At 42.3% G+C, this 25,841-nt stretch overlaps 1 protein-coding gene across 4 annotated transcripts; it reads right to left on the reverse strand.

The window, feature by feature from the left end:
• Positions 1 to 1,262: 1,262 nt before the first annotated feature.
• Positions 1,263 to 25,831, reverse strand: PANX2 (pannexin 2). Of its 4 annotated transcripts, XM_014963953.1 has the most exons (5): positions 25,317 to 25,831; positions 24,549 to 24,839; positions 4,956 to 6,407; positions 3,953 to 4,026; positions 2,997 to 3,119 (listed from the first exon to the last, which is right to left on the reverse strand). In XM_014963953.1, the coding sequence occupies exons 2-4, from the start codon at positions 24,772 to 24,774 to the stop codon at positions 3,995 to 3,997; spliced, it is 1,710 nt and encodes a 569-aa protein (XP_014819439.1). In that variant the 5' UTR covers positions 24,775 to 24,839; positions 25,317 to 25,831; the 3' UTR covers positions 2,997 to 3,119; positions 3,953 to 3,994. The 4 variants fall into 4 exon arrangements, 3 of the variants coding, with proteins under 3 accessions (XP_014819437.1, XP_014819438.1, XP_014819439.1); XM_014963951.1 differs by lacking the exon at positions 3,953 to 4,026 and having other exon boundaries at positions 1,263 to 3,119; XR_001414302.1 differs by lacking the exons at positions 2,997 to 3,119; positions 3,953 to 4,026; positions 4,956 to 6,407 and adding exons at positions 13,646 to 13,779; positions 14,218 to 14,350.
• Between the last annotated feature and the right edge of the window lie 10 nt (positions 25,832 to 25,841).

Consider the following 25,841-nt stretch of genomic DNA (forward strand, 5'->3'; position numbering starts at 1 on the left):
TGGCATAAGGGAGTTACATCTCTGCAGCTCTGGCCTCAGGGCCCTATTCTTTCACTCTGCTTGTATTAAGAGGTTCCTGATTCTCTTAAGGCAATTTTCCATATTTTTTCTAATTACTTATTGGTGTTTAACAAGTACTGAACTATAATGGTTTTAATTTGCCTGAAAAATTAATTCTAACTACAGTATTCATCCAAGTGAATAGGACGTAGAGGAGCATTCATCTCACCTCCAATGTCCCTATGTGCCATTGTTTTCGGGTGACTCGGAATGGATGGCAGTTACCCATCTGGCCGGACAGAGACCTTGCTCGCAGTCCCGTCATGAGTGATGCTCCTCTCCATGGCTGCCTCACTGCAGAAGGCTTCCTCCTGTACCTGGGGCAGAAGGAGGACCTGGCCTTGCAGGTGTGGATTTGTTATCTTAACGAGTCACACCAGTCTATCAGTCAAGCGAGCAGTGATGCTGAACACCCTGCAGCTTGTCATCGAGTGGGTTAGAAGAGAGGTGACCAACCTACAACCCTGCAGCCACAGGCAGCGTATGAATCAAATTCCTGCTCAAACACCAGGAGAGATGGGGAGGGACTCTTTATCAGGGAGTGCAGCAATAGCACAAGGGGTAATGGTTTTAAACGGAAGAGAAGGGATTTAGATTAGGTATCAGGAAGAAGTTCTTTACTGTGAGGGTGGTGAGACACTGGAACAGGTTGTCCAGAGAAGTTGTGGATGCCCCATCCCTGGAAGTGTTCAAGGCTCAAGGGGCTTTGAGCAACCTGGTCTAGTGGGAGGTGTCCCCCCATGACAGGAGGGTTGGAACTCAATGATCTTTAAGGTCCCTTCTATCAGGAACCATTCTACGATTCTATGGTTCATCCCATGGCTGCCTCATGCAGACAGCTCTTCTGAGGGGGGACCACTGATGTCCCCAGGGCTGACAGGAGACAAGCCAGCAGGAGCCGTTGCGGCCATCATCTCCCAGCTCCCTGGACAGAGCTCCGTGTCCCCCATCAGCTCCATGCCACCCTGCCCCGAGACCTTGGGGTGTTACAGCCGGGCCCTTCAGCTGTCCCCAGCACTCCCTGCCCTGTCTGCGGGATGTCTCCTGTGGCTCGCTGCTGTTTCGGTATTCAGGCCACAAAGGCTGGGCATAACTAAAGTAACACAGGGGGGGAATAGTGACTTTACATGTCCCACCTACTCCTTATAACAAAATCCCACTTGTATGTAACTAAGCTAAGAAGTACTACACATATTAAAGTATTCAGAATAATAGGTATTTATTTTCAGTGCTATTTTCATTAAATACTGGTATAATATATCCATGTCTGAGGTAATAAATTAAAAATAAATTCAAGATTTCAGTCCCATATTTGTGCTGCATATTTTTTCTACCATTATACATAATTTTGAAGCAAACACACATACTCCGTAATTCTGGATGCAGCTAGGAATATTATTTTAACACAGTCACTTTTTGTTTCACTATAATTTTGCTGAAAATGGTTATTGCATGATACACTTTTAATAGATGTTTTAGTTATCCTAGAGTTTTCTATTAAACCACACATACCGCAGTTATAGGAAGATGGGCATGAAGATGTGCTTTGAGCCAAGGAAGGCAAATACTGAATCAGAGTGATAGCACATACTGCAGGGTTATCGTCTGCCTGCGCTAGAGCCCAGATCCAGCAAAGCCAGTTCAGAGTGTGCTTAGCTTTAGACATATGAGTGGTTTCAGTGCCATCCATGGCCTCAAGTGTTTGCTGAATCAAGGACTAGCCAAGTCTGCAGACCTGAATTCATAGACTTGTTTAACTGTGTGTTATTTGAGAACGGTTTTGCTGGTTTCATATTTTGTAAGATATTTTGTAATGACCTTCCTAAGATTTTTCGTATCAGTGAAGCACCCATGAAAGTTTCTAACCTGGTTCATAAATACACTACGAAAAAATAAGCAGCTACAATGACTCTCTTCTACATATTTTGTTAAAAGCAACACCTGGTTTGAAAAGTTATTAAAGTAATTTTTCCCATGGTAAAATATATTTAAAAAAATAAACTCTTCATTTCATCATCTTCCATCAAACATAGAAGCTTGTTAAAGGGCAGGGCATACCTCAGGTATTTTCATTTATAAATGCAAGAGATTGAGTGTATCAATCTTTCTGCACTTAAATGCTGGTGGTAGTAAGGCCCTTTCAGCTAAGTCTCCATCAAGCCCAACATTAGTGAGCTAAAGAAACAAACAAACAAAAATGTTGCTTGCATATAACTTTTTCATAATCCTGAATTGAAAAAAAATCCTCTCTGCTTAGAAAAAAACTCTTATTTAACTGCTGCCATTAAAAAAGTACACCTCACCTCCATGTTGTTTTAATTTTAATCTGTGATTTGGAATGCAAAGGATTTAAACACTCACTAAAATTACTGTGTCAGGCCATCAGGCTCTTAATGTTCATAAATTGTGCTATTCCCCATTCAAATAAGGAAGCTATAGTTTAGAGCTAGAGCTAATGGTTGTCTTGGTGTTAAAAGTCTACTTCCACCAGATTTTTCTTTATTCTATTTTGCAAATGACTGACAGTGCTCATGATGTGATCCTGAAAAACCATTTGGTGTTATTACCAAAAGCTATATAGTCTGTGTGAAAACTCTCCATGCTCATGCAGTGATTTGCATCGTTGAGGGGACCACGGTCCGCACTGCAGCGGTCTTGGGCCTGGCCACCAAGGTGCAGCTGTGCAGCCCGGGGTCTTCAGTACTCCACCGAGCTCACTATTGCCATTGGCTCATCAAATGTCGCCAACCTTATCTGCTTTGGGGTAGGGATGGAGAGAATTTCCCCGGTGTCAGTTGGTGAGTGAATACCATTGTCTATCATGTTTGAAACTTCCTCCTCGTGATCCTCGTACAGCGTGTTGATGTGCAGCAAAGGGTGGGCTGGGTTGCAGTTCAGTGCAGGTGTCGGCTCGGGCTTGACTTGGTTCAAAGTCATACTGGTGGCAGCAGAGGTTGTGGCTATATGGTTGTGGTTACACGTCACAAAAGTCCCAGCAGCAGGCACAGTTCTGCATGTCTCAGATGAGTATAGGATCTCTTTTGCAGGATGAGGGGTGTCTACAAGAAAACAAAACAGCCAGTTAAAAGACAGGCAGTCTGTCACCCTCCCGGTCCATCAGAGAGGAGTGTCCTGAACCAACAGAAGTCATTGGCAGTTTTGCCACTGATTTCAGTGGGAGTAGGAGTGGACCCAAAAGTGATTTTTCTTGGGATCCTTTGAGAATCCAACAGGACTGTTTCAAAACAACAGGATTGTAAGCTGAGGGAAAGAGGGCAAACAAAAAATGGGTTTTGTGAATCTCACTCTTTTTTATGCATGCTCATGCTTCCTTATGTGAATGGTATTTTTGTAAAATGAACAAAAAACAACTGAAAAGTATCTTTTATTCTCTTCTACAGTCTGGCAGGTGTTTTATACATGTTATGATTTAATGTTTTGACAAATGTTACGAATGTTGAAACCCACAGGATGGAATACAAATGCACTGATATTTTCAATGGGAAAAAATAGTGGTTACACATTGTAAGCCACTTGTCTTCAGAAAGAACTCAGCAATTTGTCATTAACTGATGTCTCTTTCCAGAAATTTTAAGTCTACCTTACCTGATGGACTGTAATGTGGGTCTAACTCAAAAGCAAAGCTGACAATTTTTAATGGGAATGGGGAGTAACAGAGCCCCAAAACTACAGTAATTATTTTTTGCCCTTAAAATATTCAAGCACTAATTTAGATTAAAGTAATTGAGACCAGAAAACCCCAGTAGTTTTGAGGAATTGAAATAAGCAGGTGACTGGATAAGGGATGCTGTAAGAATAGCTCACATGCACATTGGGGAGCTGGAGGGCTCTAAGGAGCAAAAGGATTTGGAAGTGACAGAAACTTTTATACCTCAAATCACTTCTTTGCTGGGCAGTGGGGTGACGGTAGCTGTCAGTCTGTCGAAGCCCAGGGGGAGGTCTTAGCTTGTAATGAGATGAGAGCCATTGCTTTAAGTACGTACAAATCTTTCTGTAACTTCAACTGCACAGTGCTTCTTTCTTATGTCAGTAGCTTACAAAAATAAACAAGACTGTCTGTCTGTCTATCTATCTATCTACTGATCTATTGCTTTTCTTAGTGCTCACGTGGCCTTCCCCATCATTCTAGCACCTAAAATTATTGATATATTTGAAACACTCCTTTGAGGTTAGAAAGGGACAGTATTTCCAAGACAAACACAGGGAACTGAGGCACAGAAAGAGCATCTCCTGCGAGGCCACACAGGAAGGGAATAGCAGAATTCCTGAACCTCTGACCAGCACCTGCACTCCAGACCATCCACGTGAGCAATTTACAATGTTTTTTGTGTGAACAATGATATAAACGATCTGAGTTGTGACCCTAAAGAATTGGTACTTTAAGAGATTTTTTTCCACAGGCACCTTAATGTGCCATTAGCACGGTTTCTCACATACTCCTAAGTGTCTATTACTGGCCAGAGTACTGGTCTTCTACCATGACAGTTTCCATATGACTTGAAAGTAAGACACGTTTGAAATGTGCCAGGTGCTGGTGGAGCAGAAAGGGGTATCATGGAGGCCAAACCCTCCTCATTTCCTTGGCAAGGCATGACCATATTCATAATTGTGAAAATCTGCTTACATTTGAAAAATTACCTGCACCAACAGCCTGCAGGCTGCCTTGTACAGCTCTATCTGTAATAATCCTTAACCTCCGCATAACTGCTAAAGAGAGAGAACCCCTATTTCTGAGGCCTGCAAGCCCTAAGATCATTAGCTACCCCAAAATCTAGCAAGGTAGGTCAAACAGTTCAGATAAGCTTTGAGTTCCTGAAGATTGCTACGCAAATTATGGTCTGTGGCGGTGGTACTGGCATTATGGCATACTGTACCTTTGAGAGAGGAGGTAACGTGTACTACGACATTCTCTTCCTGGTTTAAAAATCCACCCTCTTGGCTTTTAGACGTAGGCATCGAGGGCATGGCTTGAACCTCTGGCTTGGGTTTTTTGCTACTAAGTATATATGGATGAACATCCAAGGAAAAGTGTCGCGTGTGTTTTTTTTCACTGCTTGTGCTTGGGGTGGTGTTTTGCTCGGTTTTATGAGCAGATAGTTGCTGTGAGGTTTTTGCAGCGGACTCTAACAAAGGAGCTATAAGGCTGTCCGTTGCTGTTTTTCTCCGCACAGGCTTCGGTTTGTCAGGTTTATGGTTTTCAACCTTCATAATGGCTAACTGTTCCTTGAATGGCTGAGGAAGGGGATTGGTAGTTGGGATCCATTTCATCTTCTTCCTTGGTCTCTTAATGATGAGCTGCTCGTTAGCATCAATGTCTGCTGGGTCAACACTTGGGTCTATCGTTTGGATCCCTGAATCGCGCATGGTTGGAGTGGCATCATGGTTGGACTGGGCCAAGGCTGCAAGCAGCTGGCGTACCACATTGTCATACATCAGATCGCTTTCATTTGTAATAAAATCCAGACGGTTCAATGATTTTATGTGGTCCCGATTTTCATTACAAAACATGGCCAAAATATTGATGTCACAAAACTGGGACTTCTGCCACTGTTTCTTGGTCTTTATTCCAACTTTGTTCAGCTTATCAAATATGAAGTTAGACTTGCGAAATATGAAGAGGTGAATTAAGTTGATGAGGATTATCAAGTTCATAAAGCAGAGAAGAACGATGTCTACACCAGCAATAATCCGCTGGAGCTGGACAGATGGCAGCTTACAGTTCACTCTGATGTGCAATTTGGAGCTGCTTGTTTTGTCTGGAGGCTCTCCTAATGCACATGTAAATTCATTTTGCTTCTGCGTAGCGTAGTAGGTGGATAAGTATGTAATTGGTATGATGCTTAAGAAGATGATGAACAAATGTCTCGCTAGATAAAGCTTAGCTAAAAAGTTACTTCGTCCTCTTCTTTCCAGGTATTTCTCAAACAAGTTCTGTTCGGGGCTTTTTTCCTTCTCTGCGTTCTCAATGATTTCTCTCTTCTCTCTCTCGGTGATCCCTGGGCCTTTGGACTGAATCTGTTTCTCTATTTTTGGTGCCCGCCCTTCAGCTGCACGGTGGTAGCAGTTATCAATCTCCTGAAGCAAAAAATTAAGCTCTGAAGTCAGTCGGGTGGAGGCCAGAAATTCCCAGCCCAGAGCTGGAATGTACATTATCCCAGCAAAAGCCAGCAGTGCATAAGGTAGGAACTTATGCTCAAACAAGGAGGGCCAGTGGCTGGCATCAACTCCTGGCAAGGCATCTTTTAATTCTGTCCAACAATATCCTCTGGCATACAAGGCTTGATCGCGGGTGAAGTTGTGTGGTGTGTAACAGTATATTGGCTCCTCTGTATAACAGAGAGAAAAGTCACTGCTGTGCATTTAACCTACAAAAGGAGCTCTGGAAAATAAACATTTCAAATTATATCAATTTTATTTTACTGTGTCTTTACATGACCGTTAAACCCTCCACGTCTATTAGACAGCTCAGCCTGCACACGTCTTCATAAGCCCCCAGGCAAAACTATTTACCTGGAAGTTTTAGAATGAACCTGAGCAAGAAAGGTCAGCAAGAAATACGTATTTGGGCTTAATTACCTCTCTGAAAACAATACCCTAAACAACTGTAACCTAAGCTCCATAAAGCTAAAACACCTGATATCCACTAGACAGTAGCTGAGGATGTCATGTGCAAATGCTGAAAGGCTCATTTAGGTGAAATTTAATGTTCATCCCAGCTAAGTATTCTTCTAAATAAGATACAGCTGAAGGTAATGTTTTTACTCCTTATTAACAAAGTCTACTTATTGGATATAGTAGCAAAAATTGAATCTTAAAGACATTCAAGTATTTAGTCAACTGTATGCCTCTCAGCTAAGACTCTTGAGTTAAAGTGTGACTGACCAGACCAGAATCTGGTGTATTAACTGTATTTATCACTATGAAAATTTAATTCTACATTTGAAACTGTAACATTGTTTTTTACACAATGTGCAAATAAATGGTGCAACTCGCTGTCACACAGTATTATGGAAGAAACAGATACTGTGGATCAAGAAAGCAATCAAATTAATGAAAGAAAAAGTATAGCAAGGATTCTAAATACAAAGATGGCGATGCAATTCTTCTCTCAGGACATGTTTAAACCATGGGCTGCTGCGGGGTGGAAGGGTTTATCAAAGGAACTAACATCATACACTTGTGTATTGTAACACTCCTTCCTAAGCACTTGCTTTTTGCCATTGTCAGAGACAGAATGTTGGGCCAAAAGGACTTTTGCCTTGACGCAGTAGATAACTTGTGGTCTTTATAAAATTGCCTTTTTCTATCAATACATCAAAGTAAGATAGCAAAACTTGTGAAAGCTAAAACAGTATTAATTGCCCAAAGAACAACAGCCATTATCAAAACACCCTCTTCAAAGAGGAAGACCATATTTTCATGTTTTGGCAGGCAGAACAAAGGGAATATATTTTACAGGGTTCTGGTATACCTTATAAAATCTTCCTAAAATGAGACCCATGGGAAGAGGGCATGTTCTCTTGAACTAAGAATCACTCAAGAACACCAAGCTTGCTCCAGTTCTGAATGCAGTCTACAATTTGGATTGAGAACAGCTCAGTGGAAAAGAGTGATGATACTGTTCTCTTAATAATACAAATCATGAAGAGAAATAAGAAAATAATATGACATTTGATAACAATAAATAAAATATTAAAAATTATTAGGCAGGCAAGAAACCCTAATCCTTTTGCCTTAACAGAGGACTCCTTACTTGGCCAACTACTTTTCACATGTTGAGCAAATCAAAAGCATTTACTAGTTCTTTGGTAAAATGCAGAGGTGTAAACCTCTTCTGTGACCTACAGAGACCTACATGCTGAGGAATGCACAAAAAACGCTTTTTTAAAAAGAAGTGATTCCGTGAGGATTCTTTTCTAAATATACAACCACTTTAACCAGAGTTGATAGAATAAATGATGCTACCCAAGGCAGCATGTAAAGTGAATAAACCCTGCAAATTCTTTAAAATCCTTTTTGAAGACTATTTTAAAATGATCCAACTCCAGCCTCAGAGAGCTGAAAGCACTCTAATGTTACACAGCTTCCTATTTAGACTACTTTTCTCTATTTGCAGCCATGTGTGACAAGAAAAACGCTGACTGACTCTTGGTTTCGGGAATTACATGCTCTCCCAACCCTACCCATGAAGGGATGCATACAAAAAAATTCAACTCCTACTACCAAAGAGTTAGCGTACAATTTCCCAGGAGACAAAGTAGATTCCTATGTGAAAACATTCCCATGGGGGAAAAAAGTCAATGAAGCATGGTGCATTTCTCATAAGCAGAAATATTTTGAATTGGGTGTCCCTAAGCTCAGTAGAACACACCAATATGAAACTCAGTTTACTGTGACATACATGGGTTCATTTCTTCTAGGTCTCAACACCACAAATATTTGGGAAGGCAGCAACAATTATTCATACAAATTATCCATAAGGATTATTTTTGTATTCATGTATCAGTTGCTACTACCAAATAAACTGTGAACAGTTCAGTTCTCTTCGTCAAGACCTGAAAGCTAAGGTGACTTCTGCCAAAAATTGTATATATACAACAACAATCAAATATATGTATCTATTTTATAAATAAAAAGGAAACATAGAAATGTCTTAGCATTTACATTCATGTTGGACAGATCACTTAGAGACTAACTGCACTCTATCCATTGTCACTGCTTCAGTGAAAACAGTCTGAAGAGCTTCACAACTCTGGTTTGGACTGAACACCTTCATTAGAGAGTACTTCAAAAATGGGGCTGCCCAGCCCAGTACAGAAAGTAAATGTCATTTTACAGGAATTTGTTTGCTTTTCCTTTTTTAAACATCTTTTAGCTGCTCCCATTGCCTGGTAAGTTGTGAGAGATCTCTAATTTATTGGGACAGCTGAGTATGATGTCCCATTCTTATTCGATGTCTTGCTATTTGTTGATGCCGGTCTAGTGTTTTCTTTGCGTATTTGTTAATTTGACATGCTTTTCATTACAAGCCATGCAAATCCCAAGACCCTTCAGATGAAACCCTATTCTCAATGAAGTCAGTGGGATTTCTTATAACTGACTGAAGCGAGGGCGGTGGGGTTACAATGCAATTTTATTCGAACAGTATTTTCTAATTTGTTTGAGCCATGCTCACTGTCAGCGAATGCCACCAATTTTTGGTAGTTATTCCATGGGGGAATTTAGCTTAACCTTCTCAGCACAGGACTTGACTCACAAAGCACAGCATCAGCCTTAGGAAGCTCATTCATCTAGAAAACTGTGCAGACAATGCAGAAGAGAGGAATACTCTTCCAGACAATGATTCAAAGCAAAAGACTGATTTAGCTGTTGCCTGGAGGAGCCTGTCTCTCTTCACTGACAGGAGGCTGCCAAGCAAGATCACCAGGAGGTTTGAGTTAGCTTTTGTGAATGTTACTTCTTGGGCAATGGCAGCATTTAACCTGGCATTTAACACCATGAAGGTGTTTTATCCCATCATGGTAGGGTATGGACATGTTTCTCCTCTACTGCAATCTCTGTCAATCGGGAATAAATGAAAAAGAAAAACACCATGTCAATAACTAATCATGTTTGTTATGAAAGATGGCAGTAACATACAGCTGGATCTCACCATGCAGATCTGAAGAGGATGGGGAAGTTGCTCTCACACAGCTCACTCTAGCTGTGAGGACCCTACTTAATGTGGTTTCAAGAAGGCACAGCAGATGTATTCTTTGATTTTACAATATACTCCTGATAAGTTAGTAGCATTAAAAAGGCTGTAACAGTGTTAAAATCATAGCTCTGACACTGGACCATGCAATATCAAAAAATGTACTCGCATTTGACGTTATATTCATAAATATAGAAAGTTTCTACTGATATTCTTATTTCACCCTGAAAATCCTTGAGCAGTTTAGGAAGCTTCTTTTCATATAACCACTCCAGTCACCATGAAATGCAGCTTTTTCCCCAAGACTTTGCGGTTTAATTGCATTTGCTGCAACGGTTCAATTGTGTAGGAAAAGACAAGAGTAAGAAGCTGTAAAGAAATTTTTTTAAAAATTATTATGGTTGAGCTGATTGGTAGTCTTCTCAAGGTTGTCTAGGCTTAAGCCCACAAATACAATCTATACCTCCACTCTCCTTAATAGCTACATTCTTGTGAGCCCAAGAGACAGAAACTCCTACCAAAAAAACCCCAAGAGCAAGGTCATCAGCTCCAAAATAATCTTTTTCCAGTTCCAAACAACAATCAAAAGGTGGCTGAGAGTGGACATTATCTGTGATTTGCACCCGTGTGCATCTGTAGCAAAGGCAAAAAAAAAAAGTAAGATAACTAAGCTGCCATTGTTTTTGGTGGCTGGAATACCAAACTCAACTTTTCTGCATTAAATGTGATGGCGTACTTCAAGATTTTTAGTTCTGATGCTCAAAGAAAACCCCAGAAAGCTTGAAGTCTGAAGGTCTGCCCTTAGGTTCACCTACACAAATGTGCTAACTACATGCCAGAATATGACGTTCAACACAGTTCCAGAACTGGAACAAGGAATACCTAGGAACAAATCCTGTCTTCAGTGAGAACACGTCCCTTTTAAATAATTTTTAAGAAACTAAATAACCCCGTGCTAATGCTGTGCAGAAATAATTAGTACATAGGAAAAAAAGTCCTTGATGTTAATGTATTATAAAGTATATTATACTTATCTTATACTGATTTGAGTATAAAGATGCATACTAAGAAGCTCAGCTTCCCTTTTTTCAATACCGTCAGATGGTCACAGGAGCACTACATCAGGTGTTTTCAACAGTTGTACTTAAATACATTTTATCCTGCTCACTCTGCATGCAAGTAGCTTCTAGAAGTCCCCAAGACTCTTCTCATGGATAAGGTTTGAGAGACATCTCACTGAATTTTTTGGACATGCAAACAAGATGAAATAATCAACACAGAATTACTTAGTTGATTGTGTTATGCCACTAGAAAAATTAAAATCCCTTGGTAGCAACGTTTTTTCACATGCTCCATTCTGTAGCATCTCATCCCATCAGTTTAAGTACTACTTACATGGAGAAAAATGACTTGCAGGAAGTACTGTGGTACAAAAGGCATACTTTAGGGGAATGAAAGAGAGTGCATGGTTGCGAGAAGAGAGACAAGGTAGGGAGAGGGATGAAGGAAGGGGCTGCACTCAAAAAACTCTTTAGAAAGAATCTACATGGACAGTATGGAAAGGAGCGAAGGCAAAGCATGGAACCTAAGAGCTGCCCAGTCTGCTGCTTGTTAGTAAAGGCTCTGAGAAATGCTTGTGGGCTTCCTGCAGGCACAGGCTCCCACTCCTACTGTTCCCAATCCAAAATCAGCCACCTCCTTTCAGTGGTTCCCCAACCTCCATGTACTTTTAGCATCCATTCAAATCCACTCTTCAAGAGGCCCTGTCATTTGTCAGCCTGCAAGTACTGGGCATGAAAACGTTAGATACATATATCTCCTGCTTAATTTCAACCAAGAGATACGACACTAAGTTCTGAAATTCCTCAAGCAAGGGGCTGGGGTGCTGAGGCTTGGGGTTGGAACCCTTCTGAAACTCCCCATTGCAAAAATGAATCTCAGAGCTGGAAATGGAATTACCAGTGGAAAAAACCCGATAACTGCTGTTCCAGATCACTATACCCCAAGGCAGAATCATGGAAACATTGCAAAGAACCTCAGAAGCTACCAATTCCCATGTCCCACACAAAGCAGGATCAAGGCTGAGCTCAGACCAGCTTGATTAGGGCTTTGTCAGTCTGAAAACTTCTAAAGATGGAGACTACACAACCTGCCTGTGCAACCTGCTCCAACACTTTATTGTCCTCAAGGTGAACTCTTCTTTTCCTTAGGTCACATCCAGCAAGAATGGCTGATTCATGCAGGAGTACTTTTTTAACTTTTGAGAAATGGCCATTTCCAAAAATGAAGACAATGACCAGTTGCACTAAGAACACATTAGGCAAAATACGGCTGGAAGGCTACCACTGAAGTACAAATTGCTAGACCTCAGGCCCCACTATTGCATCTCAAAGGAAGAGATATCAACAACACAGTTCACTGCGGCGGCTGTGTGCGTGATTTTGCATGCACGTGCATGAATGTATGCATATTTATCTAGTAAAAAAAAAAAAAAAAAATGTGCAAAAAAATAAGTGAGCTAGTGTAGGGTACACAGAAAGAACACTGTCCAGAAGATACGGTAAAGCTGTAGATATTTATCACTCTCCATTACCTTCTTTTTGCAAGTTTTTACAAGTATTCCTGGGAAAGTGAGTGAATTGCATCTAACATAAACATTCATTTGTCCCTTCAAAATAAAGATAACAATGCCAGTCTCTTAGTGTACAACACTGTAAAAAATAAGACCTGCTCCTAAAAAAACTGAAGTGACTTCACGCATTGGGCAGTTCCTATGAACCCAATGGGACTACTCACAGCACATAAAATTTGGCGTGTGCATCTCTCTTTGAAAAACTGATGCTGTAGGGGGGATCAATTTCAAGCTTCTAAAATATAATTATGAGCAAAAGTTACTTAAATAAATAAAGCCAACACATTTACAATGCTTTTGGTTAAACATTAAAAGTAAGAAAGGAAAATATTAGTAACAAACAGTCTACGCCCCTGTATAGAAGGGCAAATGATGTTTCACACCTACCATATTCCCAGTGAAAAAAGCATATTCCCCCAACGCAAAATATAAACCGTAATAATAAATGGTGTATGTCTCCTGTGACCTCCAGCTTTTAGAAATCACACCTCATTAATCTTCCAACTGAGTTGCACGATTTCAATATTCTAGTGCAATAATTCAACAATGCAGAAGGAATAGAACAATTTTCTAACAGCAGAGAGAAAAAAGAGGAACCCAGTTTTCAGAAAATGTAATTTAAAAATTTTTTAAAAATGAAAATTTTTTACTTGCTACACCAAGACAAAGGTAAGTATGCCTCTTGTGGAAAAAAACTCTCTGAGGATCTAGAAGTAAACATTCAGCCTGACCACCATGGTCCTACATAAAGTATAAGCAGCAGAAGAGGTGCTTGGGTGCTGCCGAACAGACAGGACCTCCCAGCTCCTGGACAAGTGCCCAGACCCAAGTTAAGTATACTGAAAAATATACTTACTGAGTTAAATATACTACAGAATCAGCCTGGGCCTAGTGCTTCCTAGCAATTGGCTTTCTGCCCTCTGGAAGAGGGCTGCTAAACCAGCCTTATGCCGGTGCCCAACCTGCCTATGAAGAAAAGTTGGCATTCCAGTCAAGTTCTCTGAAGCACTCCTAGTACTCTCCACTTGACCCTAAGGAGAAATTCAGTGTTTAAGTAGTATCTCTGAATCTCCCTGACCATTAGATACCACAACACAAGTTTCTAACAGCCAAGATAAATGAGAAACTCCCTGAATTCAGCAATAAATGCCAGTATTTGACAAGGGTAGTCTTTTATCGTATCGCTCTCCTTACATCGTGTCACATACAAGTAAGTAATCAGACATACATGCCTCATTCTTCTTGGGTACTAAAGGATTGCACAAGAAAGCAGGTAGCAAACTGTTTATTTTGAGAAAGAATTTATTTAGTAGCTTTTCAGCAATTTTTTTTTTTAAATGGAAAAGAAGAAATGTGCTGGATCCTCTTCTCTCTAGAAAAAAAGAACAAAAAATATTCATGTTACCGAGGTTGAAAATGTAGTCTAAGAAAGTATAACATTATCTAAACAGCATACAGGTTTTTCCATCTCAGTCCCACAGTCCACAAGGAATATGTAACTCTGTGATTTTAACAAATGCTGGCTAATACCCAAATTAATTCACAGCCACAGGAAAAACTCCCTTAATTTAACTGGTTTATTTCAACTACTTTATTCAAAGGGTATTTAAAGGTTAGAAATTAGTACAGCACAAGGATGGATTCCTGAAATTACTTTTGTGTATCAACTGTAGTCATATAGTCCTATTTAACTCACCGAGTTTACTCATAGGAATAAGAAAATAAAACATTCATCAAACTAAGCCTTAATTTAGCAAGCTAGTTACTAAGAATTATTACTTTTATCAAAACAAAAAGACAATACCTTTACCTTTCTTAGGGAATATTCTTTCCAAATCTGAATATAGGTTCCATGCCCATGAAGTCTTCCTAAGGTACAAATCTCTCCATGATCAATAAGGTAAGGTATAGCCTTTTTTGCCCACTCTCTGAAACCACTTGTCCTGTTTAAGAAAAAAATCTTCAAAAGAAAGTCCCTAAAGGAATGAGACAGGAAACCACTGCTGCTAGTGAGTTTTACTGGTCTGTACTCTACAAGGATTAGTCGTAATGGGTGAGATGTAGATAAGCAGTTTCAAAGACTGACAGGTAATGGGTTAAGGTAATGGGTTACCCACAGGGGTAACTGCAATGTAAAGCCAGCAGCAGGTGTCCCTGTGATCACAATATGGGTCTTTTTTCCTTGTGGGACTGCTGCTTGAATTGCATATATTTTGGATCTGCAGAATCAATAAATTAGTAATGCACTTTCCTAGTGTATACAAAAATTTACAGAACTATATTCCCTGTATGCAATAAACATTGGCCCTTCTAAAATTAGCTGGAACGCTGAAGTTCACTTACCAACAATCTGAGGCGTAAAGACTTGTAATGCCTGCCCAGGTTATTCAGGAGAGCAAGATACCTACTCCTACTTGTTTGATATGCTGAAGTCTGTTGGAGAGGTTATTCCAGAAATGACAGCTGTTATGCAGAGAAGGTGCAGAAACACCTAAATGAAATCCCTTAGGCTGCTCCTATAAAGGAATGTGTCCTCAGTAATGAGCTACCATCCGCCATGTGATGGCCATGCAGTATGGTGACAACGCCATTGGAAAGAGAGCTTATTATAGTGACTGTACAGTTGAACATCTCGAGAAGCCTTTCCTCCTGTGCTCAAGAGAGCTCAGTGAGAACACAGAAAACACCTGGAAAGAAATTACAATGCTTGTATTTGTACATAGAGGTATGTTTCTGTGTTATATTGTTGCTTTGGATTATTTGAAGATTTGAGGGAAGGTTAAATCCAAATTTAAAAGAATGTATTCATCAAAATATAATTAATGGAATTAGCCATGCAGACAGTCCTACAAAAGAGATCTGAACAATATTTACTTCTAAATTTAGTGCTTACATGAGGAGGTGAGTGGAATTTTGGTGATGTACAGCTCTTCTGCACAGAAGAAGTAGTGTGTGTAAAGAAGTGTTTTAATGTTTTCCGAAGTTCAAAAAAAATTTTTTTGGCAATTCAAAAATTCCCCTCTAGAGATGGAACCTCAAAGCAACTACACAAGCACCCAGACACTATGATGATGTGGACTAGAGTAACACCTAAAGTAAACTGCAAGAATGCGTAAATGCCAATGTGAAATGAATCATGAAAATCCACTGAGGCTGATGATACATAGACGAGGGTGGCTCCTTTCATCAAGAGTCAAGCACAAAATACAAACACAGGAAGCAACACGAAACAGCAGGTTTGTTCTATTGCATTATTGTTATTTAATGACTAGAAATGGAAAAGATGGCTTGTATTAAGTATCTCTTGGCATAAACACAGCACCCAGAAAACTTCATATTGAAAAAGAAGAAAAATGCCAATAGTTAGCTCATTAGCCAATTGTGTTATTTTAATAATACAGTATTTAGGAGGCAGAGATGGCCTGTCTACTGCTTTTTGGAAAACTGGTTCCTCCATGTGCAGAGAAATTGGGTTTTGTAAAGTATCAGAACTGTTCTGATCTAGCAGAACAGAGCCAGTAAAATCAGGCTCCCAAGGCTCCCAGGGGATCTGCCATTTCCAGTGGGAAGGTCTCCTGCCCTCCTGAACAAGTCATGGATCAGAAGACAAGGCACCTCAATCTCAAAATGCCGAAATAATTACTTTAGCATATAACGAAAATGCTCCAAAAATAGTTACTGAGCTCTAAGCTGCAAAAAACCACACTATGTATCTCAGCACCTGGCTGCATCACTGCTCTGGTAACTCAGAACCTGCACAACAGGCATGGTGCCAGGAAAGAAAAGCAAACAAATCCCCAAAGCTTGCTATTATACTGAACTGCTGTTTTTCCCAGTTCAAATGCAAGAGCGTAACACAGCCCTGTGACAAAATCCCTGATGATGGAAATACTGCATTGATTTCAGTGATTTTCTTAGAATAAATCCTGTATCATGGGAAATAAAAGGAAACCTCTACAAGAATCATGTCAGTGTACTGCAAAATTATTCAGCTTTTGTAATTAAATGTGTATACCTACTGAAGGTGCCCACTGCAGTCATTTTTAATGCTGACAAAAGCTAAGGAACTCAGTGATGATAGAGATTCTTCTGGAAGAGTTTTACGGTTCTAAGAAACAGTACAAACTTAGATTTCTTCTAGATCATGGATGCATAATTTCTATCCAGTTTAGGGAGAAAAAAGCTTCAAAATACTTCAGAGTTGCTATGAAAAACAGTCTTGACCTTACACTTATTTATTCACAAGGTTTCCTCTTGACTAAGATGAATAAATTAAGGAGCTCTTAAACAAGAATATTTTTCACCATCTGTTCAAATTGTTGAAGTTATCTGAAAGCACGTACTAAGCTAGATTTCATGCACATTTTGGACCTCTTCACATACATGACACTTGGAAAGGTGAAGGGTTTAATAGTGCAAACAGGGTCAGGAAATTTCATATGAAAAAAATATGATGCATTTGTGTCAATGAATTTTGAGAAATGACATTCATGAAAGAAAAATAGCTGTAGCTGCTAGGAACTGCAGTGGAATGATTACACATGAGGCTCATGCATTTCCTCAAGTTTACCCTTTTATTTAACATTCAACTGTGCAACTTCAAATCTTTTAGTGACCAAAACTCACAGAAAGCCAGCTCGCATATCTTGTGCACTTCGTGTGTGTGTGTGTGTGTGAGAATTGCTCTTACCCCTTGGGAAAAATTCCATCAGCAGTGCAAACTGCCAGCGGCTGCACCGCAGTCAGCCTGTGGTTGCTTGTACTATTTCAGTTTTTAAAAACACGTTTAGAAAGCACTTAAACACAAATGGTACTGAGACACTCCTTAAATTATCTTATCACAGCTAATACCACCTCAGAACCAATTTCTGCACTAGTGTTGTCATGTACATAAAACAATCTGGCTCCGTACTCTTAGCACTAACAGTAATCATTCGGGAAAATGTCATCTTCACTTTCATACTGTATGTGGCTTTAAGTGCAGTTAACGAGAAAAAATGGAAAAGAAGCTCAAAAGCCATCTAACAGATAAGTCACATAAGTGAGCATGTGTAAATATGCTGGCCACAACTTGAAACAAAAATACAAATTAGAGAAGTTGACCAGAAATACAAAATAAAACTCCATCTTATAACAGAGAAATCTTTAACATACATTATTTCAAACATACTGTAGGTGAAATGCATAAAAACACATTGAACTCACGCATATACTGTACTACATGGTGAAGTAAGCATTGCTTATGCAAAATGATTACAAATCAGAAAAGAAAACAGAAAAACTTGAACTGACCCTTCAGTCATTTAACTTACTGTCTCCTTCCATTACTTCCTCATGGGAATTTTCTAGCAGAAGGGTGGTAGAGGGCTGAGCTACGTAACTGCTAAGAGACATAGAAATACAGTATTTATGAGCAATTTTTTGGTATTTTGTAGGCACTGTTTTATAAACCTAGCAAGAAAATCAATGCCAAAGTTTGGCTTTTGACTAAAATATAAAAATCAGCTGGATGACAGTTTTGCTTTGTTTTAATAGAGTATCAGTATTTAACAGCTTCTGAGGGAAAAGCAAACATGACTGCAATACAGAAAGACTAATTCACTGTGAATAGAAAGCATGAGGCACTATACAAGAGGGATATGACTTAGCAATTCCTGTCATTGACCGTATCAGTCCTAAATCTTTTGAAAGTTTGGAAAACAAAATATTTCAATGTTGTGAATATATCACACAACAGAAACAACAACATTCTCCTTTGGGTCCCACCGGTCTCTGGTCCCTTATACAGGGAACCTCCCAAAGACATTCCTGATAGTGTTGCTCCTGAACACAGCACAACACTGAACTGGAATATTTAAACCACTCAGTAAAAACATTAAACAATACAAACAAACTATGCAGTCCATCATGATAGCCAAGTATCTCTTCAGCTACTAGACTGTAGAACAGTGTCTTGGAAGTTCAGCAAATGCATGAGCTGTTTCACTGCAAAAGGCTGCCGCTTGCTGCCAGTAGCATCGTTGCCATTCATGAAGGACAGAATACAGCACTCGCTGGTGAAGACCAGTGTTAAGTACTCAACAGCATCCTACCTACCAGCTATGGTCTGTGTGTACTAGTTCCACAGTAAAAACAGAGAGGGTAGAGGAAAGGATGAAAACCACATGGAACACCAAACAGACCTACTTAAACTGATAAGGAATGTAGCAGTCTAATAAAACTCTGCATTCTGTGCATTTTCGAAAAAAACCTGAAACTGGAAAGGCGATGTATTAAAGGACCAATCCCTTTTTATCTAGATCCATACCTTCCCAGACCGACCATGCATTGATATGAGATACTGAAACATCGTCACTAAAAACAACTCCTGAACACTGATACAGGCTGTAGCTAGACTGGAACAACATACCTTAGAGCCTTACACACTAACATTTAATTAAACATGGGGGTTTTACTATTTTTTCACTATCTATTAATCTAAGGCTAGCCTGCTTCAACATGAAAACACTTTAAATACTTGCTTTAAAAATAAAAAATAACCCCAAACCCTTTACTGTGGGAAAGGAAATCCAGCAGGCTCCAACACAGATAAAATGGAAGGATCTTATTGACAACCTATACTTACAGGTTTACAATTTGCTTCTCCACCAGCAGTTACTTGGCACAGTAACCTATTCCTGCACTGGGACAGCACAGTACCACCAAATCTGAGCTCTGTTCATATTGGTTGCATTTTACTTCTATTTTGCACGGAAATAACTAACTGTTCATGTTCAAGCTGCTAGGGAATGAAAAGTCAGGCTTCCGGATTTTCAACTATAAGAAATCAAACCTCTAATGAGTCAAATACAAGCACGGGCCTTTGTAAAGCACTGCGTGTACATTTGCATGAGTGTTCCAGCAGATGCCTAAGAATATATAGGCCATAATGGGGGTCATGTCACTGTTCTGACAGAAATTCAAACACATTCATATTTAAATAAAAAATTTAATTGCTATCTTTAACACAGCAATTTCCAAATTAAAACAGAGCAAACTGAAATAAGTTCCCTTGGGACTACTGACAGTGCGCATTGTTAGTCTCAACAAGAACACTGATAGGGGAGAGGTTTCCTTTAGACTGCTGCCTTCTACAAGCACCTTCACCAGGGCAAAGAGCCCTGTGACTCCAGAAAACCAATTCCACTTAAATACAGATCCATCCAATGGGTGGATCTCCAAAACTTCCCTTACTCTTTTCATGGTCAACATACACTGACTCTTAAATACAGGATGTCCTGGTGTTATATGAAGTCTGTCTATGTGTGAGTTTTAGAAAGGGAAACAATATTCATTCTTCGCTTGTGGGCCTTCATTGTCTGGGGTAGCTGACTATTGATCTTAAATGATTTTATGATGATCTCGAGCCCATTATAAACATTGCATGTTGTTAATTAATTAATTTTAATTAACTTTCTAGGGGTGTTCTTTCTGGATTCACACTGGTTTGCCTGAAAAACATTAAAGGAGACTTGGGAGATTCAGAAATGACAATGTGAGAGGTTAACTGAGTGACTTTTCTCTTATGAAAGAAAGTTTGGGAAGTGCAAAGGCAGGCCTTATTTCTCTGCAGAGGGTGAGTGCAAGAATTGTATCTTACTTCAGCCATCAGAGTGAAGTCCCGTCCCCACTGAAATCAACGGTCAAGCTCTTACTGACTCCTCCGCAGCCTGAATTTAAGTCTCAGGAGCACATCCTAGCGGTGTGTATGCCCTACCCCTTCCCTCTGCAGGGGCTCAATTTCACCCAAAATGCACTGCCATCTAACAGTGAAGTCTGGAAACAAAATTTTATCTCCCAATAAATTTTGATTAGGTTACAGATTCATTTATATGGAGAAAAAGCCAGCCAAGGATGACAGCCCTTTTTTTTTTTTTGTGTACAATGAGTCAGACTGTAAGGATACTATAAGCACCAGGGGCTGCACAACAAGGAGCGTGGCCAGCAGGTGATTCTCCTCCTCTACTCTACTCTGATGAGATCCCACCTGGAGTACTGTGTCCAGCTCTGATGCCCTTAGCACAGGAAGGACATAGACCTGTTGGAGCAGGTCCAGAGAAGGGCCACAAAAATGATCAGAGGGATGGAACACTTTTTTTATGATGGAAGGCTGAGAGAGTTGGGATTGTTCAGCCTGGACAAGAGAAGGCTCCGGGAAGACCTTATAATAGTCCTTCAATACTTAAAGGGTATTTATAGCAAAAAGAGAGACTTTTTACCAGGCCCTACAGGGACAGGACATGGGGCAACCGTTTTCAACTGAAAGAGGGTCGATTTAAATTGATCACAAGGAAGAATTTCTTTCCTGTGAGGGTGGTGAGACACTGGAACAGGTTACCCAGAGAAGCTGTGGATGCCCCATCCCTGGAAGTGTTCAAGACCAGGTTGGATGGGGCTTTGAGCAACCTGGTCTGGTGGGAGGTGTCCCTGCCCATGGCAGGGGGGTTGGACTACATGATCTTCAATGATCCCTTCCAATCCAAACCATCCTATGATTCTATAATATACTAGTAGAAGAAAAGTACTATACCTAATTTAAAGCCTTTTGTAACACATTAAGTTCAGCTGTATTTTGATTTATTCAGAAAATCAGCACTGTATCTGCCAAACAATTAGTTCTTGCCTTTTATGCTACTAAAACAGAAATTTGTGATTTAATTTTTCAAAAGTGATGTAAAGATCAGAACACTCCAATGTGAGGACAAACAAATCACTTACATGAATAGCAAATGCTAAACAATGACTTTGCCCATGGCACTAAAACAACATAATTAACTAAATAACTTTATCTTCACCCACAGGCAAACTACAGTATACAATACACTATACCACAGACATAATGATTTTTAAGGTTGTTAATTACCATCTTTTAAATAAACAACACTCTCTTTGTCCTGTGTTGTGAGGCTGAACTCTACTTTCATACATGCTTCATCGCAGCCTCTGGCTGCAGAAGGCTTAGCATCGCCCTGGGACGGCCAGGCTTCTTGGGATAAGGGGGTGCCTCCTGCACCCCCCCAGAGCAGGACGCTGTTCGGCCAAGCAGTTCTCACTGCACTCATTGCCCTGGCCTTGACTGCACTTTAAGCTACACTTGATCCCACGCACATAAACTCCAAGGTAGATCAGAGGAGTACAGAGGCTTTTATCTCCTCTGTGCACTAACCATGCAGACTCTTCCAATCCAGAGCAAAAAGTTTTGTGAGAAACCACTGCTTTTTGATCACTACGCTTTTATGTCTCAAGTGCACACACCACTGTTTCAAGGGCTCTACCAACACTGATTAAATAAGATGGGATAGACCCCAGAGAAGGGGGTTGTTGGCAGTTGAGTGGCAGGATGATAGCTTTCCATGGCTTGCACTGGATATCATTAACAGAAGGAGGAATAATGAAAAGTGTCAGTTTTTATTTCCTATTTTGAAGCATAACTGATACACACAAGGGCCAAAAGCAAACTTTGGGAAACTACTATGATATTGACAACCAAAGGGGCAGTAGGAACCTTACTCAATTTTGTCAGCTAAGTTTGCACTTTTCATGTGTATTATTTAAATTGCATGCAGGGAGCAGCATCCAAAGCAAGTGAAGACAGATTTTTTTTTTATAGATCAATGGTAGTGCATGGGTGAAAGACAACACAAACTGCAGAATCAGTAATTAGCATGTATCCAGCTGGGCCGTTGTTTCTACCATCATCAGTGTCTCCAGATAAACTTGGCTTAGTAAATAAGTCTGAGTACATGCTGTTTTGGTAGCAGAGTAACACCTGATTCAGGTCACATTAAAATTAATAGGAGTTTTGCTCTTGAACTCTATGGAAGTAGAATTGAATCCACTAATCCTGAGCTCTTCAACTCCACTCCAAAAATGAATCTATTTAGTTTCATCAGACCCTTACAGTGCTTCTATTCCCTTGTATCTCTGACTTTTTTTTCTTTTTCTCGTATTATTTTTCTAACTGCAGACCACCTGAACAAACGCATGACATCATATAACAGAAGAGTGTTATCCCACATTTCTCTGGAAATGTAAGTTTTCTGCATTGCCTTGTAAGCTTTGTCCTGTCAGGACACAACAGGTTACAGCCCTAAATCTTACTGGGTGAAATGAGCATACATGGTCTTTAAGCAGACACAAATGATACTGCTTTTGGTACTTCTGAAAAACAGGTTTGGAACACAACCATCAGCTTGGAGAACAGTCTTCCACAGCATAAAATAAACTCAAATGCAGACCCCCTCCCTTCCACATACTTGTGTGGACCCCAGTTCAGAGTTGCAGAGTGGCATCCACTGTATTAATCTGAGTCTCTTACACTCACGGCTTCCTCCGCAATCTGCAGTCTCCAAGGATTTGTTCGTACAGAACAAGTTACTGCTGTCTGCACAAGCAGTGAGTCATCAAAGGACTTCTGCTGGGAAACTTGCACAACGTAAAGCAGCATGATGTAAAGGAGCACACATGGAGGGGTATGACCTTTCCTGCACCCAAGGTTATCTTTAGGCCTAGTGAGGTTCAAATCTGTACATCCCAAACAGTATGAGGGCATACATACATGTGTGCAGTCTTGTTAACTTCTGTACAGTTGCCTCTTTATTAGTTTACTTCTCTAAAACCAAATAGAGGAAGAGATCACCAAAGGTGACCTTGAATCCTGCCTTTCTGTCACTATGAAGAGATGGTTATTAGATGTTCACCAAGTTCAGCATGCCCTGAAAATAATGGTCTCTTTGAGATACCTCCAGATGACTATCCAAAAAATGAGGCTCTTACCATTAACTGTGGCTGAAGATCTTGAGCTATGGAACTGTATGTTTAAGAACTGAGGTAGATCAAAAAAGTTTCAACTATAATTAGGGAAAGTCTCAAGACTCCATTTGCAAGCCATTATTCTTCTACATAATTTAATTTATCTCATAATGAAAACAAGTATTAAGAATAGGTAAGTGTTGGAAGTCAATCCCAAAGCAGCATGCAAAGCAAGAGCCTGATTCTGGTATGTTTAGACTGATTGAATACAACCAATTCCCACTAACCTCACAAGCTACAGATGGCCAGGTCAGTCCTGTGTATTAAAGCACCAATAATTTCACATGGATCTTTAGCGTGGAGCTTCAGGAGACCTTAAAAGCAGTTATGCACTGGCAGCTACACTCATCACACCTACTTCAGAAAGTAAAACACCGTTCACATACACGCTGATGGTCCAAAAGGTGTCATAATAATTTACTTGGTAATTTTCAAGGCTCATCAAAACTTGACCTTCCTGGACCAGAAGGACTCTGCACTGGCGGTGAGGGGCAACCAAACATGGGTTTTTAAATTGTTGCTGGGTGTATTCAAGACATAGGCCCTCAACAGCAACAGATATCCGTGCTTCCCACTATCACAATATGGCAAAGCACGGTGTGGATATGTCTCCTTATCAGCCTCCATGAAAGCACCTGCCTCCCTCCCTAGCAGGGCAGTTAAACATGCTGTAGACACCTCAATTAACATCAGGACAAATGCGTGAAGTCAGCCAGGGTCCAGCTCAGGGATGGTTGAGGATCCACCTCAGGGACCGTAAAACCACTCCCCGTCTCACCCACACCAGCTCTCAGCTGCTGCTGGGCAGCGGACACCTCCTCACAGGCCCGGCCACCGGGGTCCGAGCGGGGGCTGCCGGGGCACCCTCCCTACCGGCAGGGAAAGGCGCTTCCCCCCGCGCCGAGGCCCCTCAGTGATGGCGGCCGTTAGGGAGCTGCCGTTAGGGAGCGGGGGCGGCCGTTAGTGGCCGTTAGGGAGTGGGAGCGGCCGTTAGAGAGCGGCCGTTAGGGAGCAGGGGCGGCCGTTAGGGGTGGCCGTTAGGGAGTGGCCGTTAGGGAGCTGTGACGGCCATTAGGAGCGGCCGTTAGGGAGCGGTAACGGTTAGGGGTGGCCGTTGGTGGCCGTTAGGGGCCGTTAGGGAGCAGGAGCGGCGTTAGGGAGTGGCTGTTAGTGACCGTTAGGGAGTGGCCGTTAGGGAGTGGCGTCGACCGTTAGGGGCGGCCGTTAGGGTGTGGCCGCCGCCGCGAGGCCGCGGCCCCCTCCGCCCGCCCTGCCCCGCCCCGCCCTTACCGGCGAAGTTCTTGGTGAAGACAAGGGTGACGAGGAGGATGGGGATGAGGACGGTGCCGATGGTGACCACGCGGTCGAAGGGCAGCTCCAGCTTCAGCTGGAGGAGCAGCGCCGCCAGCGCGCCCGCCTTGTCATCCTGCTGCCCCGGCAGGATGAGCTCCTTCAGCTTCTCGCCCGCCAGCAGCGCGGTGGCCATGTCGGGGTGGTTATCGATGATGTGTTGCATAAGCGGCGGCGGCGGGCGGCCTCACGCCGCCGGGCCTCCCCGGGGACGGGCGGCGCCCGCCCGGCCTGCGGGGACAACACCGACAGCGGTAACGGCGGGGCCGCGGCCCGGCCTCCTCTGCCGCAGCGGCACCATGTTTGGGCCGGCGGGACGCTGCCTCCCCCCACCCCGCCCGGGGCCTGCCGCTGCCCCCCGGCCCGCCGGGCCCGGCGCGGAGCTCCCCCTGCGAGGGACATCCCCCCCCCGCCCGCCCGACCCCCGCAGCCCCGGGGACAGCAGTGCACAGCGGCGGAATAACGGTGCAGCCGAGGCGCCGCAGGGCAGCTGTGCGGAAGGAGGCAGCCTCCCGCTGCCCGGAGCCGTGCGGAGAGATTGCCAGGAGAGGCGGGCAGCGGGGAGAGCTGCCCGGGGACAGCGGTGCAGTGAAGCGCTGCCCCCGCTCTGCAGTCCGTGCTGTACAATAGCGGCGAAGCAGCCATGCAACGAGACCGGTTTGGAGCCGCCTCTCTTTAAGTGCTGCAGACAAGGAAGAGGGCATTTACCTGGCAACTTCGGCTCCCGCGGTGCCCAGGGGACGGCGAGCAAAACCGATGGCTTGTAAATAACGGCGGAAGCCGCAAATAAACTTACACAGCACCTCCCTGCCGGCAAGAAAGCTCCCCGCGCCTCCACGAGTAATAAAATCGCTCCGGGTTCGGGGCGGGAGGCGAGTGATGTGTCGATGCTGGTTATGGCAGCGGGCGGCCGGCGCTCGCATGGAAGTGCCCGCCCGCACCCAGCAGCGGTACCGTGCGGAGCGGTGCAAGACGGGGCGCGCAGCAGCCGCGGGGAGCAGGAGGAGGAGGAGGAGGCGGCGAGAGCGGCACCGGAACGAGCTGCGGGGACGCGGAGGTCCTTTAAGGTTTTAAAGCGCACAGCTGGAGGGTGCTGAGCCGGCGGCAGCCGCAGCAGGGCGGCGGGGAGCGGTGCGGGCACAGCACATGCCAGGCTGCAGCGCGCAACACGTTGCGGCGGCCCCGGGCGGCGGCGGCAGCCGCGTCCGCGTCCCTGTCCCTGCGGGAGCCACC

This window comes from Calidris pugnax, unplaced genomic scaffold (assembly GCF_001431845.1).
Source record: "Calidris pugnax isolate Ruff unplaced genomic scaffold, ASM143184v1 scaffold44, whole genome shotgun sequence".
In the NCBI taxonomy this organism is placed as follows: domain Eukaryota; kingdom Metazoa; phylum Chordata; class Aves; order Charadriiformes; family Scolopacidae; genus Calidris; species Calidris pugnax.